Raw genomic sequence first — 15,088 nt, 5'->3', positions numbered from 1 at the left:
TGATTTGGGAGGTAGGACTGGGGTCAGAACTGCTGCTTGCTCCAGAGATGGGTCCCTGCAGAGGCTGAAGGTTTGCTAGTGGTCGTTCCTCACCTGGGGCTGTATGCTCATGGCCTCACCCCTGCAGAGGCAGGTCTACCTGGAGCTTGGATTCAGCCGCTTCTCCACTCCCACTCAAAAGGCCTCCGGGGCCCCGTTGGGAACACGACCCTGTTGTGGGACTCCGGGTTGGGAGGAGGATGGTGTGCAAGGTGGCCGGCAGAAGCCTCCGGCAGGTGAGAAGCTGGGGCCTGCAATGACCCACTCTATCTCGGAGGCAGGACTGGGTCTGGCCCCACTGTCCGAACACTAAACCGGACTGGTCACGAGACTGGGATGGTCTCGCTTCCGGGGACCCCCGTGTCACAACCCAGCACCTCGGCCTCTTCAACTTGAATCACTCAAAGTTGGGGGGGGGGGGGAGACACCTTATCCAGGGGGCAGAGGGGGAGGGGCTGTTGGGCTGTGTGAGCTCCCCCGCCCCAGCGGGCCTCTGTTGGAAGCCAAGAAAAGCTAAGGGACGCATAGGCCAGAGCCTAGGGGTTCTCTCCTGAGGCGCCGCTCTTTCAATGGGAAGGTGCGGCTAAAGTCTAATCAGTTCCACTATCTCCCTCTCCGCTTGCCCAAGATGTAAAAATGCCAGGAATAAATCCCAGTTGCCCCCGCCTCTTCCAGTCTCAGCCTCGCTAACTGCCCAGCAAGTACCAGAGTGGAAGGAGCACGCGGGGGCATGTAAACAGCAGCCCAGTGTATTTTTACTGATTAGAAAAAAAGGAACTTGAGCTGGCCCATAACTACCACCCCGACTCAGCTCCTCAGAGACCAAGTGGCCTGGCCTGCGTCTACGTGACTTGGTCAACCACACGGGAAAAGAAGGAACCAAAGCTCCGAGCTGGTTCTGGCACTTTGACAGCACCATTTCTGGGGTCTCCATCTTTAGCATACAGCAAGTTAAGAAGCTAAGACCTCGCCCCCTCCTCTTCTTCCTCCTCCTCCTTTATACGTTCTTGTACTCAGGCTAACAACTCTAGGCCCATGCCACCGACGGGAAGGTCCGCCCGGGGTTGCCTACCTGGGAATGGGCTGAGACGTGGGCACCACCGGGGCAAACTTGGGGCAGTTGGCCATCTGTTCCTGGACCTTCGTGCAGGAGGAGATGTGTGATCTCATCTTAGCCAGGGTGACCTAGGAGACAGTTAGAGGGCAGAAAAGGCAACAGGAGCAGGTCCCGGGTGGTCTAGAGGATCGATCATGGTGGGAGGGGGCTTGAAGCAAAGCAGGGTCCTCAAGCACCAGGAAGGGCCAGGTTGAAAAATCTGTTTCAGAGCTGGCCATGTAGAAGGACGCTAGGAATTCTGGTGCTCCCTGGGAATTAGGTTCTAATCAATCAATCAATCAATCAATCAATGGTATTTAGTGAGCTCTTCCTATGTGCAGAGCACCTTTCCAAGCGCTTGGGAGAACACAAAACAACAGAGTTGGTAGACGTGTTCTCTACCCAGAACAAGCTTACAGTCTAAAGGGACTAGACTCGCAAACTACTCAACCCCAAGTTCGCCCAGCCCGCAGGCCCTGAAGACTGACCCGCCAGGGCTAAAAAGTAAAGTGTTGAGAGGGCACCCCTAACCTGGACACGACCGTACACTCCCGCCTCTCCTGGGATTAAAGCTTCTCCCGCTCGCAATCTTCAAAAGGCTCCTAACCAAGTCTGCCTCGTCCTCTGCCAGCCTGACTCTGAAATGTGGCCTGGTGGTGCCTTCAAGGGAAAAGCCCCAGTTGGCAGAGGGGAGAAGTAACCAGACAGGAAGGAGAGCCTGTCAACAGACTCCTCCTCAGAGGAACAGAGCACAAGACAGAAGGAGAGAAAAGGAGGAAATCCGGCAGTTCCGTCTCCAAAGACCAACTGTGGGGACAGCAAAGGAGCCTATTCTCCCACTGCGGGATCGACCCCGACGCTTGGAGAAGCTGCAGATGCACGGAAAGGGGATGAGATGCCAAAGTCACACTTTGAGGGCCAGGTTCAGAGGGGGATGGAGCTGGGGAAAATTTGAGAGGCACAGACACACACAAGACTGGGAAGGTGAACCCAGACACACCCAGACACGTACATTCCCACCCACCTAGGCAGGAGACAAGCACACAAGAGAGACGGAGAGACTCGCACCCACGCCTACAGGTCTGGGGAGGGGGTAAAGCAGACAGAGAGATGGGTGGACAACAAACAAGCAAACAGACAGACCCACAACCCTGCCTATGGGGCTAGGAAAGTGGGAATACAAACACACATAGACAGTGGCAAAACAGAAATGCAGATTCTCTCAGGGCTGGGTGGACTAGAGTAGCCGCTCCCTACAGGAGACCGGACTGGGGAATTTGCTCCCTGTTGGACACCGGATCGGGGCGCCCGCTCCCACTGGACGCCGGACTGGGGAATTTGCTCCTCGCTGGACCCCGGGCTGGGCCACCCGCTCCCGGCTGGGCCTGCGTTCTCCAGGGATGTGTGTCGGGGAGTCGAGACACCCAGGACCAGGGAAGAAACCGGGAGTTGGGAGAGAGGGATTACCTTCTTGCTGCAGCCTCGGCAGGGGGCCTTGTAGGACGACAGTTGCTTCTCCACATTAGAAGCTTTGTCCACCTTCTTGGGCTCAAAGGGGAGGCGGCAGAGCGGGCAGAGGGGGGACGGCACCAGGAGACATGGCTGCAAGCAGTCCCCGCAGAACCTGCAAAGCAAAGGCAGAAGAGCCCTGAGCCCTCTGGGTAACCAGAGGGAGGGCCTGGATTGCTGAGCCCCCCGGACTGGCAGGGAGCTGTGCCGTCGTTTAGGCGGGCACCTGGAGTTCCTGAAGGCTGGGCGGCTGGCCACCGCTCTCTATCCGCCCCCGGTGAGCCTTCCCAAGGGGGCTAACGTTGGCGAGCCCGGAGGATTAACTTTGTATCTACCCCAGCCCTTAGGACAGTGTTTGACACATAGCAAGGGCTTAATGAATACCATAATAAAATAAAATGAAAACAGGAAGCTTACAGTGAGGTGGAGGCAGACATTTTAATAAATTACACCTATGTACTGTGGTGCTGAGCGGGGGTGAATATCGACTGCTTAAAGGGTACAGATCCAAGCATATAGGCAATGCAGAAGCTCGTTTTCCACCTGAAACCAGATGTGAAGGAACCCCATCGCAGTTACGAACGCTATGAGATTAGGGGTTAGATCATCTCACGATAATAAGAATGATGATGGTATCTGTTAAGGGCTTACTGTGTGCCAAGCACTGTTCTGAGCACTGGGGTAGATACAAGGTCATCAGGTTGTCCCATGTGGGGCTCAGTCTTCATCCCCATTTTAGAGATGAGGGAACTGAGGCACAGAGAACTTAAGTGGCTTCCCAAAGTCACACAGCTGATAAGTGACAGAGCTGGGCTCTTTTTACTAACTCACGCAGCTTCTCTTAACCCCAGGGTGGGGAAATCACTGGCCTCCCAAGCCAGAGCCCCGCTCACCAACACGTTTGACAAGCAAGGCTCGGTTTGGGCTACCCCACCAAACCTGGACCAGGATTCTGAGGCCCAGCCCAAGCCAGGTTGCAGTCCTCTGGCCTGGCCTGATTCCTCAGGCAGAAGGGTCAGAGGTGGCAGAGAATCGGGCGGAGGCTTCCGGGATTTGCAGGGTAAGGGAGATGCGTGGAGGCCGCGGCAATTCGGCAAACTCGTCCAGGGCCGGGGAAACCTGCCAAGGGCAGGGCCCGAGGACACCGTCCGACCGTCCGTCCGCTGGGAGGGCCGCCTCCGGACCGGGCCCGCCCGGGCGCCGGGCTCTCACGGAGGGTCTCGGCTCTGCCGGGGCCGGGGGAGGGCAGCTCTTCGCACCCTCCGCCAGTCGATCGATGCTATTTCTTGAGCGTTTACTGTGTGCAGACCACAGGACGGAAGCATCACGGGAAGCTTCCTCTAAGGACGAGCCTGAGTCCGGCAGGTGAGCAGAGGGGCAGCTTTTCCTATTAGGTAGTAGGCTGGCATCCGGGCAGAAGGGAAAGGGAGAGGGGAGGCTTGGGAACCGACCAAAATCTCAGCTCACTTCTTGGGGGCTTCAGCAAGAGCACCCACCTCAGCAGTGCAAGATGATCCTGGGGCTTGTTCGCTTTATAGTGCTTGTTAAGCGTTTACTATGTATCAGAGCTGTTTTAAGTGCCGACGTAGGTACAAGTCAATTAATAATAGTGTTGGTATTTGTTAAGCGCTTACTACATGCAGGGCACTGTTCTAAGCGCTGGGGTAGATACAGGGTAATCAGGTTGTCCCACGGGAGGCTCACAGTTTATCCCCATTTTACAGATGAGGTAACTGAGGCACGGAGAAGTGAAGTGACTTGCCCACAGTCACACAGCTGACAAGTGGCAGAGCCGGGATTCAGACCCATGACCTCTGACTCCCAAGCCCGGGCTCTTTCCACTGAGCCACGCTGCTTCTCGGTCACGGTCCCCGACCCACGTGGGGTTCACAGTCTCAAGTGGGAGGCAGGATGGGTATTGAATCCCCATTTTACAGTTGAGGAGACTGAGGCACAGAGGAGTTCAGTGACCGGCCCGAGGTCCCACGGCAAGCAATCGGTAGAGCCAGAATTAGAACTCACGTCCTCTGAATCCCAGGCCTATGCTCTTTAAACTAGGCTACACTGCTCCTCCGTTGCTTCAGCTCTGAGTTTCCAACCAGGTCCAGGAGCTCCCTTGCTTCTGGAGGCTTTTTTCTACAAAGCCACCGTCGTCATCACTGTCCATAGCACTTAATGGGAGTCCACTATGTGTCTGTAGTACTGAGCGGCAGCAAGGCCTAGTAGAAAAAGTATGGAACTAAGTCAAAAGACCTCGGTTCTTGTCCTGGCTCTACTACTTCCCAGGTATAACAGTAATAATAATGTTGGTATTTGTTAAGCGCTTACTATGTGCAGAACACTGTTCTAAGCGCTGGGGTAGATACAGGGTAATCAGATTGTCCCACGTGAGGCTCACAGTTAATCCCCATTTTACAGATGAGGTAACTGAGGCACAGAGAAGTTAAGTGACTTGCCCACAGTCACCCAGCTGACAAGCGGCAGAGCAGGGATCTCTCGACCTTTCAGTGCCTCTGTTTCCTCATCTGTAAGATACGGACAAAATATGGATTCTCCCTCCCCCAGTGACCGCGAGCCTCATTTGGGCCAGGTCTCCGGTCCCATCTTAGACTTTCGAAATAAGGAGGGAGCCGAGACCCTTCCTGTTACTGGCCTGTTTCTTCACGCTTGCAAAAGAGAAAGAAGAAGGGCCGAGGTGAGCCGGCCCGTCCACGCCTCCGGCAGGCTGTGGGGGTTTCCTGGGATGTGGTTCTCACTTCCCACAACAGCCGACGGAGGCCCCCAGATGCAGCTGCCCATCAAGCCGGTCGCCCGAGGACCCGTAGCAACATCAAAGGGAGCGGTCCGAAATCTAGCTCGGACTCCGCCGGCTGTTCAGACCACCTCTCGGTCCACCCCGGGGGCTCAAAGTGAACCGGTCTCTAGCCCCAACCCGCCGCCGCCCACGTCGAGCCGTAGAGAGCGAGGGAGCCGTGAGGAGCCCCAAACTCTGCTCCTCCTTCAGCCACGGCGGCCCGGCCCTCGGGTTCTACGTATCGGCGTCCTTATCTTTTAGGTGGCTTTTCTACTTCCGTGGTTTCACCTCTCTTCCCTCCGCCAGTCCCTCTCATTCTTAGACGGCGAGCCTCCGGAGGTCCGGGGACCCGTGTCTACTTTTTACCGGTTCTTAGGACAGCACTCTGCACAAAGGGAGCGCTGCAGATAGAGGACTCGGGTATCTTTACAGGCCTGACAAACCTGTGCCGGACCCTGACTCAACTGATAGCTTCTACGCACACACGGTCTAACAATTTTCACTCAGTATTTTGGATTTCCGAGAGCGCAGGAGGGAGAAGGCAGAAAGGGCCTCCAATCGACTGTATTTACTGAGCACTTACTGTGTGCACAGCACTGTACTAAGCGCTTAGGAGTATAATATGACGATATTACAAACACATTCCCCGCCCACAACGAGTTTACAGTCTAGATGGATGAAACCGTGGTTCTCCCGGGGCCACGCGGCTCTTCCGGGAGCGGATGGGCGGTAACCCGACAGCAGAGCGAGGCTGGACGGCACGATGAGGACGGCCCGCTGGCATCCCGGGGGCCGATGGCCCGCTTGCAACATTAGGTGCCCGAGGGACCGGGTCACAGTAAAGAACGCACGGAGCGGAGCAGATGAAGGGGTTTCCCGGGAACGGGCACGACAGACTGGTCACAAGGGAGGTGCTTCCAGCTGGCCGGGGGCGGCCCGCAGAGACTCAACGCCGATCCCAGCGGTACCGGGGAGACGGGCCCTTCCCCGGCCGTCTCCCCTAGAGGGCCCTGGAGCTCCCTGCTCATATTGCACAACTTGTACACAATCGCCAAACTAGGTTTTGACTGGTGCATTTAGTACCTGTCAGAGAGGAGAGCAAAGCCAACCGTTCCACCCACAAAGGTCCACCTGGTTCTGGCCCAGGCTTGAAGGTCTGGACAGAACGGAGGACGGCCCCGGTCACCACCCAGATGTCCGGATCGGCCCAGATACCGGCCCGGCTCTCTGGGGGACTCCCAGCCCGGGCACTGCCCTGGGCTGGAATGGATTCTAGGGGCCCCCCGGGAGCCAGGATAAACTGCCGACACCTAAACTGCAGGGGCTGGGCTGGCCCCAGATCAGCTTCTGCGCTGGGAAACCCGGTGCTCTACCTCTGCCTCACTGCATTCTTTTGTCTTGTCAAGCTGTCAGAGTCAGGAAAATCCCTGCCCCGGTGCTACGCTGGCTGGGAAAGAGCCTTTTCTGGGAGTGGGGCTGACTTTCCCCTGCTCCCAAACCCACACGACCCCCCCTTCCTGAAAACGGATCCACCAGCGGGCCCTGAGCCCGTGGCTCCAAGAGCCCTCTTCGGGCCTTCTTCCCTCAGCTCTTCGGGGGGGGGGGGGCGCTTGGCCTCGCCTAGGTGGGGCAGTTCCTGGCTTTTGGTTTGGGTGGGGGAAGTCTCATTTCCTGAGTGACTTCACCCCTGTCAGAAGGACGATTTGGTCCTGGAAAAGGCGAGAACACTGGGTCTTTGCTCATTTCTTTCCTGCTTTTCACTGACTGGTCCTCAAGCGTTTCTCAACCTTCGAAGTGAAAATCTGTCACTGATTCCAGACACACCGGGAGGACCTCTTCAGCTCTCCCTCTCCCTCCGGCATAGCATTTTTCTGGAGTTTGGGGAGTGCTTGTTTAACACTGATAAATGCCAGAACACTTCTGAGGTCACTGTAATTCTCATTTGGCTCGACTTCACCGATAGCTCCATTTTTTTTTTTTTTAAACAAACAACCTGGCTTGGAGCTTCTTGGATTGAGGGGCAATGGCTGACCCCAAACACCTGGAGTTAGGGACTGTGAGAGAGGTCGGGCGCATCAAGAAAACCACTCAACTCTGCCTGCCCTTGGTCCAGATGAGACAAGACGCGGGAGGGCTCGGATTTCCTGGCCTTTACGTTTCCCTCTGCCTCAGATCTTGGAAACAGCTGGAAATGAACAGTTCAGGAGCTCCGGCTCTGGCCTGCTGCCTCAGAATCGGCCGCCGCGTCTAAAACCCAAAGTGAGAACCAAGCCCAGAGGGGAGCTCAGGGGACACTCCGTAGGGAAACGAGGACGATCGCCACGAATTTGCTCGTGGCCTGAGCGGAGGAGCCAGTGGCAGAACTGCTCTCCTCCAGTTGGTGCTGGATGGTGCTAAGGTTCGGAGTAAAACCTGCCATTGTTTTTACGAGATGTTCTTCCCCTTGACGCTGTTTAGTGCCATTGTTCTTGTCTGTCCGTCTCCCCCGATTAGACCGTAAGCCCGTCAAACGGCAGGGACTGTCTCTATCTGTTGCCGACTTGTTCATCCCAAGCGCTTAGTACAGTGCTCTGCACATAGTAAGCGCTCAATAAATACTATTGAATGAATGAATGAATGAATGAATAAAAACGGGCAGTGACTTTCCGGTGGTGCTGCTCCAGCACCTCTTTCAAACAAACTAAATCCACTTGCCGAAAGGCAACTGCTCAAAGCCAAGGGGGAGCCAGCCTGGCCTCTTTCACACCGCCTGAAATCGCTTTAGGCTCGGGGTACCAACCAAAGTGAGAAAAGATTCACTTCAGGTGAGCAGGAAGGATTCTAGCGGAAAACTTTTCATTCAATCGTATTTATGGAGCACTTACAGTGTGCAGAGCACTGTACTAAGCGCTTGGGAAAGTACAATACAGCGATAGAGAGAGACAATCCCTGCCCACATCGGGTTCACAGACTAAGGGGGGGGGGGGGTTTGGACAGACATCAGTACAAAAAGTCATCAATATAAATAAAATTACAGATATATATATATCTGTAATTTATGACTACACGTATATTTAAGTGAACTTATTTCATTATAATAATGCCTAACTCCCCCTTTAGCCTGGAAGTCCATGGTGGGCATGGAAAAAGCAGTGTGGCTTAGTGGAAAGAGCCCGGGCTTGCGAGTCAGAGGTCGAGGGTTCTAATGCCGGCCCCGCCGCTTGTCAGCTGTTTGACTTTTTGAGAAGTTACCTTTGGTTTTAGAATCCCCGGAGTGAGAGAGAGAACCAGAAGGAAAGACAGCATCACGAGGTGGAAAGAGAAGAAGAGGAAGCGGTAGAAAAATTCAAGGCTTGACCAATCTTAATCGGAAAAGAGCTGCAAGGGGGAGGCTTTTAGTGCAATCAGCAGCAAGGACAACTGTCTGAGAAAAGCCCAACAGAGGAGACCAGTTTGGAGAAGAACTGGGGGAAGATATCCTGGAACACTAACTTCGGAGAGAGCCCTGCAGCCTGCCTCTAGAAAAAAAAAAGATGATTGATTTGAGCAAAGCAACAGGTAAAAATGGAAATTTGACATCCAGAGTCCGCCAGGTTTCTTTGTATTCTCTGAATACGCTGCAGAACTAGAAGTTCCAAAGAAACCCACCCAGATTCACCGTCCTGTGAGGTTCTAGAAATCAGAACAAGTCTCAAGCCATCTTCCCTAAGGATCTCTGGAATAGTAGCCCGGGAAGAAAATACCTTATTCTGAAAGGGGAAAAACCAGTTCAATCTCGGGAACGGGCCTGCCTGGGAGATGGCGTGGATTTAGAGAATGGATTTTGTGCACACCTGCGGGAGATTTAAATCCCTCTCAAGTACCAGTGGCTCTGGCCGGGGAGGTGGCTTCGGTGGGGAATTCTCGCCACTCTCCGGAGGACGAACGGCACGGCCGGAGAGGAGGGAGATGCTGCAGAATCCCGTCGCCGGGGGCTCCTGCTCGCCGCGGCAGCCACGATTCCCTTGCTGCCGTCGACAGCTTTCTCGGCTCCATTAGAAAGCCATCTTCCTTTACTTTTAAAACCTCCAAGAACTGGCCCCCCAACCCCCAACCGTCTTCCTTTACTGAAGAGGGCTCTCTGAAGCGAGCTTCCTGCACTTTTCAGGCCCGCCTCAACATCTCCGCCTTAAACCTCTTCCTCCCTCATCTGTTCATTTAGAGCTGCTTCCGAACTAACGATTACGCACTTAGAAGACAGGGCGGGCAGCATGAACTTCCCCACCCCGGGCGGCCCAGCACTAAGCAAGAGCATCCACAGAAGTGCGAATTCGCTGCCAGGTCTAGGGAAGTTCCCATTCTCCGACCTCCGGGCCGGTGCCCCGCGGGCTGTCTCCCGGGCAATGAGTTGGCCAACGGGGCATGAAGGAAACCTAAAGGTTCTGCCGAAGTAGCACACGTCTACGACCCAGGCACTCTTGAAACCAAGATCCTACATAACGCAAAGTTTGGGCAGAGTGATTCGTTTCAGTTCTCGCGCAGCCATTACCCAAACCACTGCAGACTCTTAGCGATCAATCGGTAGTACTTATTGAGCACTTCTTGTGCGCAGAGCACTGGACTAAGCAGTTGGAAGAGTACGCTGCTCAGAGAACCGGTGCGGCCTAGTGAAAAGAGCACGGGCCTGGGAGTCGGAAGTACGGCTCGGTGGATAAAGCGTGGGCCTGGGAGACAGAAGGAGCTGGATTCTAATCCCGGCTCCGTCACCTATCCGCTGTGTGGCCTCGGGCGACTCACTTAACTTCTCCGTGTCTCAGTTACTCCACCTGTAAAATGGGGATTGCATCCTACTCCCTCCTACTTAGACTGTGAGCTCCGGGTGGGACAAGGGCTGTGACCAACCTGCTTAACCCCTATCTACGCCAGTGCTTAGAACGGTGCTTGGGTCATAGTAAGTGCTTAACAAGTACAATAGTTACTAATAATTATTACAGTACAGCAGCGTCGGCAGAAGAAATATTTTGACTCTCATTCTCGGCACAGCTACGTCAAAAGCCACCGGTTGGTTACACCGATCCAGCTAGTTGATTTCAGGGCACGGACCGAACCAGACAAGAGCCGAGGCCTCCCCTGCCCCTGTCAAACTCTAGACCCGCGATCTAGGAAGCTCTCGACACATTCACCCCACCCTCAGCCCCACAACACTTTTATCCACATCCGTAATTTATCTTAATGTATCTCCCCCTCTAGACTGTAAGCTCCTTGTGGACAGGGAACAAATCCAGCTACTCTGGTGTACTGGACCCTCCCGAGCGCTCAGTACAGTGCTCTGCACACGGTAAGTGCTCGATAAATAAGACTGATTGATCTTCCACAGCCTTGGCCCACACGAGATGTGTGCCCATTGTTTTCCAGCAGTTATCAACACAGTCATCACCCGCGTTTTGGGCGGGGAACCCCCTGGCTGCAGGACGGGTATTTAATTTGGTCGGCACAGAACTCGGCCCATTCCAACCACCGGTTGAATACGAACCACCGAGAGGAGAATGCGGCCCCGAGAGTTTGGGTGACCCAGCACAAGAAGGCACCATCACACATCTCAGGGAAGCAGCAAGGCGTAGGGGATAAAGCCCGGGTCTGGGAGTCAGAAGGTCATGGGTTCTAATCCCGGCGCTGCCACTTGCCTGCTGCGGGACCGTGGGCAAGTCACTTCACCTCCCTGTGCCTCCGTTTCCTCACCCCTATAATGGGGATTGAGACTGTGAGCCTCGTGTGGGACAAGGGAGGCTTGTATCCTCCCCTTTGCTTAGTAGAGTGTCTGGCACTTTGAAAGTGCTTCACAAATATCATTATTATTATTGTTAAGTAAGGAGCCCCCAAGACTTATGAGCCTGCCTTCTCGCCGGCTCTGCGCCCCGGTTTAGGGGGTCCTGCTCACTTCAGTTGCAAGTCCAGTTCCGGAGTGAGCGTTTGGAAGCGTTGGGAGGAGGGAAATGTAATAACAATGACGATGTTATTTGTTAAGCATCTCTGTGATGAGCACTGTTCTAAGCGCTGGGGTAGATACAAGGTAATCGGGTCGTCCCATGTGGGGCTCCCAGTCTTGATCCCCATTTTACAGATGAGTTAACTGAGGCCCACAGAAGGGACGTGACTTGCCCAAAGTCACTCCGCTGATAAGCGGCGGAGCCGGGATCAGAAGCCACGACCTCTGACTCCCAAGCCCGGGCTCTTCCCACCAAGCCACGCTGCTTCTCTAGATCACGACTCGAGAGCAGAACTCAATCGATAGTATTTACTGAGCGCATCCTGAACGCAGAGCACAGTGCTGAGCGCTTGGGAAAGCAGCACCCAATGGGGTTGGGAGAGGCGATCCCTGCCCCCAAGGAGGGTAGGTTGCCTATCAACTTCCATATCAAGCAAACGCTCCTCACTCTTGGCTTCAGAGCTGTCCATCCCCCGGCCCCCTCCTACCTCACCCCCCTTCTCTCCTCCTCCAGCCCACCCGTACACTCCGCTCCTCTGCCGCTCACCTCCTCGCTGTCCCCCGTTCGTGCCTGTCCCGCCGTCGACCCCCGGCCCACGTCCTCCCGCCGTCCCGGAATGCCCTCCCGCCTCACCTCCGCCAAACTAACTCTCTTCCCCTCTTCAAAGCCCTACTGAGAGCTCATCTCCTCCAGGAGGCCTTCCCAGACTGAGCCCTCCCTTTCCCTCTGCTCCCCTCCCCATTCCCCGGCTCTTCCCCTCCCCACGGCACTCGTGCGTATGTGTAGATATTATTACTCTATTTTATTAATGATACGTATACATCTATGTTTCTACTCATCTATTTTGATGGCAGCGATGCCTGTCTCCTTGTTTCGTTGTCTGTCTCCCCACCCCCGGTTTGGACTGTGAGCCCGTCGTTGGGCAGGGATGGCCTCTATCTGTCGCCCAACTGTCCATTCCAAGCGCTTAGTCCGGCGCTCTGCACATAGTAAGCGCTCAGTAATCCAGCGCTTGGAACAGTGCTCGGCACATAGTAAGCGCTCAACGAACACCAACACGATTATTACATTATTAAATACGACTGAATGAGTTGAATGAACGAGTGAATTTCCCAAACTGTCCATTCCAAGCGCTTAGAACGGTGCTCGACACACAGTATGCGCTTAACAGACACCAACACAATTATTACATTATTAAATACGATTGAATGAGTTGAATGAATGAATTTCCTGAATTTTCCATCCCAAGCCCTTAGTCCAGTGCTCTGCACGTAGTAAGCGTTCAGTAAATACGACCGAATGAGTTGAATGAACGGATGACGGGCGAGCTAAGGAACGAGCGCTCGGTCCAGTGCTCTGCACACAGTAAGCGCTCAATAATCCGGCGCTTAGAAGAGTGCTCGGCACAAAGTAAGCGCTTAACAAACGCCAACATGATTATCACATTATTAAACACGACTGAATGAGTTGAATGAAGGGATGACGGGCGGGCTAATAAACGAGGGCTTGGTCCAGTGCTCTGTCGCCCAACTGTCCATTCCAAGCGCTTAGTCCAGTGCTCTGCACACAGTAAGCGCTCAATAATCCGGCACTTAGAACAGTGCTCTGCACACAGTAAGCGCTCAATAAATACGACCGAATGAGTCGAATGAACGAATGGCAGGCGGGCTAAGGAGAGAGCGCTTGGTCCAGTGCTCGGCCCACAGTAAGCGCTCAATACTCCGGGGCTCGGAAGAGTGCTCGGCACATAGTAAGAGCTTAAGAAACACCAACACGATCATGACGTTATTAAATACGGTTGAATGACAATAATCCGGTGCTTAGTGCTCGGCACACAGTAAGCGCTTAAGAAACACCAACACGACTATTACATTATGAAAAACGACTGAATGAGTTGAATGAAGGGATGACGGGCGGACTAATAAACGAGGGCTTGGTCCAGTGCTGTCGCCCAATTGTCCATTCCAAGGGCTTAGTCCAGCGCTCTGCACACAGTAAGCGCTCAATAATCCGGAGCTTAGAAGAGTGCTCGGCACACAGTAAGCCCTTAAACACCAACACAATTATTGCATTATGAAATACGACTGAATGAAGTTGAATGAAGGGATGACGGGTGGGCTATGGTACGAGCGCTTCGTCCGGTGCTCGGCACACAGTAAGCGCTCAATAATCTGGCGCTTGGAAGAGTGCTTGGCACACAGTAAGCGCTTAAACACCAACACGATCGTGACATTATTAAATACGGTTGAATGACAATGATCCGGCGCTTAGAAGAGTGCGCGGCACATAGTAAGCGCTTAAGAAACCCCAACACGATCATGACACTATTAAATACGATCTAAGGAGTTGAATGACCGAATTTCTCCAATTGTCCATTCCAAGCGCTTGGAGGAGTGCTCGGCACATAGCAGGCGCTTAAGAAACACCAACATGATTATTACATTATTAAATAATAATAATAATAACGATAAACACGACCGAATGAGTTGAAGGGATGACGGATAGGTTAAGGAACGAGGGCTTGGTCCAGTGCTCTGTCGCCCAACTGTCTATTCCAAGTGCTTAGTCCAGTGCTCTGCACACAGTAAGCACTTGGAAGAGTGCCAGGCACATAGGAAGTGCTTAAGAAACACCAACATGATTATTATATTATTAAATGATAATAATAATAATAATAATAATAATAATAATAAACACGACCGAATGAGTCGAATGAAGGGATGAGGGATGAGCTAAGGAATAAGCGCTTGGTCCAGTGCTCTGCCGCCCAACTGTCCATTCCGAGCGCTTAGTCCAGTACTCTGCACACAGTAAGCACTTAAGAAACAGTGACATGATTATTACATTATTAAATAACAATAATAATAATAATAAACCCGACCGAATGAGTCGAATGAAGGGATGAGGGACGAGCTAAGGAACAAGGGCTGGGTCCGGTGCCCTGTCACCCAACTGTCCATTCCGAGCGCTTAGTCCAGTGCTCTGCACACAGTAAGCGCTTAGAACAGCGCTCGGCACATAGGAAGCGCTTAAGACCAACATGATTATTATCACATCATTAATAATAAACACGACCGAATGAGTCGAAGGGATGAGGGACGAGCTACGGAACGAGGGCTGGGTCCAGTGCCCAGTCGCCCAACTGTCCATTCCGAGCGCTTAGTCCAGTGCTCTGCACACAGTAAGCGCTCAGAACAGCGCCCGGCACATAGGAAGCGCTTAAGAAAAAGCAACATGATTATTCATTAATTAATAATAATAAACACGACCGAATGAGTCGAATGAAGGGATGAGGGACGAGCTGAGGAACGAGGGCTTGATCCAGTGCTCTGTCGCCCAACTGTCCATTCCGAGCGCTCAGTCCAGTGCCCCGCACACAGTAAACGCTTAGAACAGTGCTCGGCACATAGGAAGAGCTTAAGAAACACCAACGTGATTATTACATTATTAAATGTGGTTCAGTGGAAAGAGCACGGGCTTGGGAGTCAAAGGTCATGGGCTCAAATCCCGGCTCTGCCGCATCAGCTGTGTGACTGTGGGCAAGTCACTTAACCTCTCTGTGCCTCAACTGTAAAATGGGGACCAACTGTGAGCCTCACGTGGGACAACCTGATTACCCTGTATCTACCCCAGTGCTCAGAACAGTGCTTGGCACATAGTAAGCGCTTAACAAATACCAACATCACCATTATGATTATTAGTATT

The 15,088-nt window shown here is 53.4% G+C and overlaps 1 protein-coding gene across 3 annotated transcripts in view; it reads right to left on the bottom strand.

The window, feature by feature from the left end:
* Positions 1–15,088, bottom strand: part of RNF166 (ring finger protein 166) — a 28,753-nt gene that overhangs the window by 12,741 nt on the left and 924 nt on the right. For 2 of the 3 annotated variants that reach the window (XR_003762827.2, XM_039913416.1), the window contains exons 1-2: positions 2,603–2,681; positions 1,112–1,224 (exon numbers count right to left, since the gene is read on the bottom strand). Coding sequence is in view for 2 of the 3 variants with exons in the window: in XM_039913416.1 (XP_039769350.1) it covers positions 1,112–1,209 (98 nt within the window). In the remaining variant the exon portion in view is untranslated. Of the gene's footprint in view, positions 1–1,111; positions 1,225–2,602; positions 2,760–15,088 lie in introns of those variants that run through there. The other variant, XM_039913417.1, reaches the window with a different exon arrangement.

This window comes from Ornithorhynchus anatinus, chromosome 11 (assembly GCF_004115215.2).
Source record: "Ornithorhynchus anatinus isolate Pmale09 chromosome 11, mOrnAna1.pri.v4, whole genome shotgun sequence".
Taxonomy (NCBI): domain Eukaryota; kingdom Metazoa; phylum Chordata; class Mammalia; order Monotremata; family Ornithorhynchidae; genus Ornithorhynchus; species Ornithorhynchus anatinus.
Note: the sequence above shows the minus strand (reverse complement) of the source record. Positions and strands in the feature narration are given on the sequence as shown.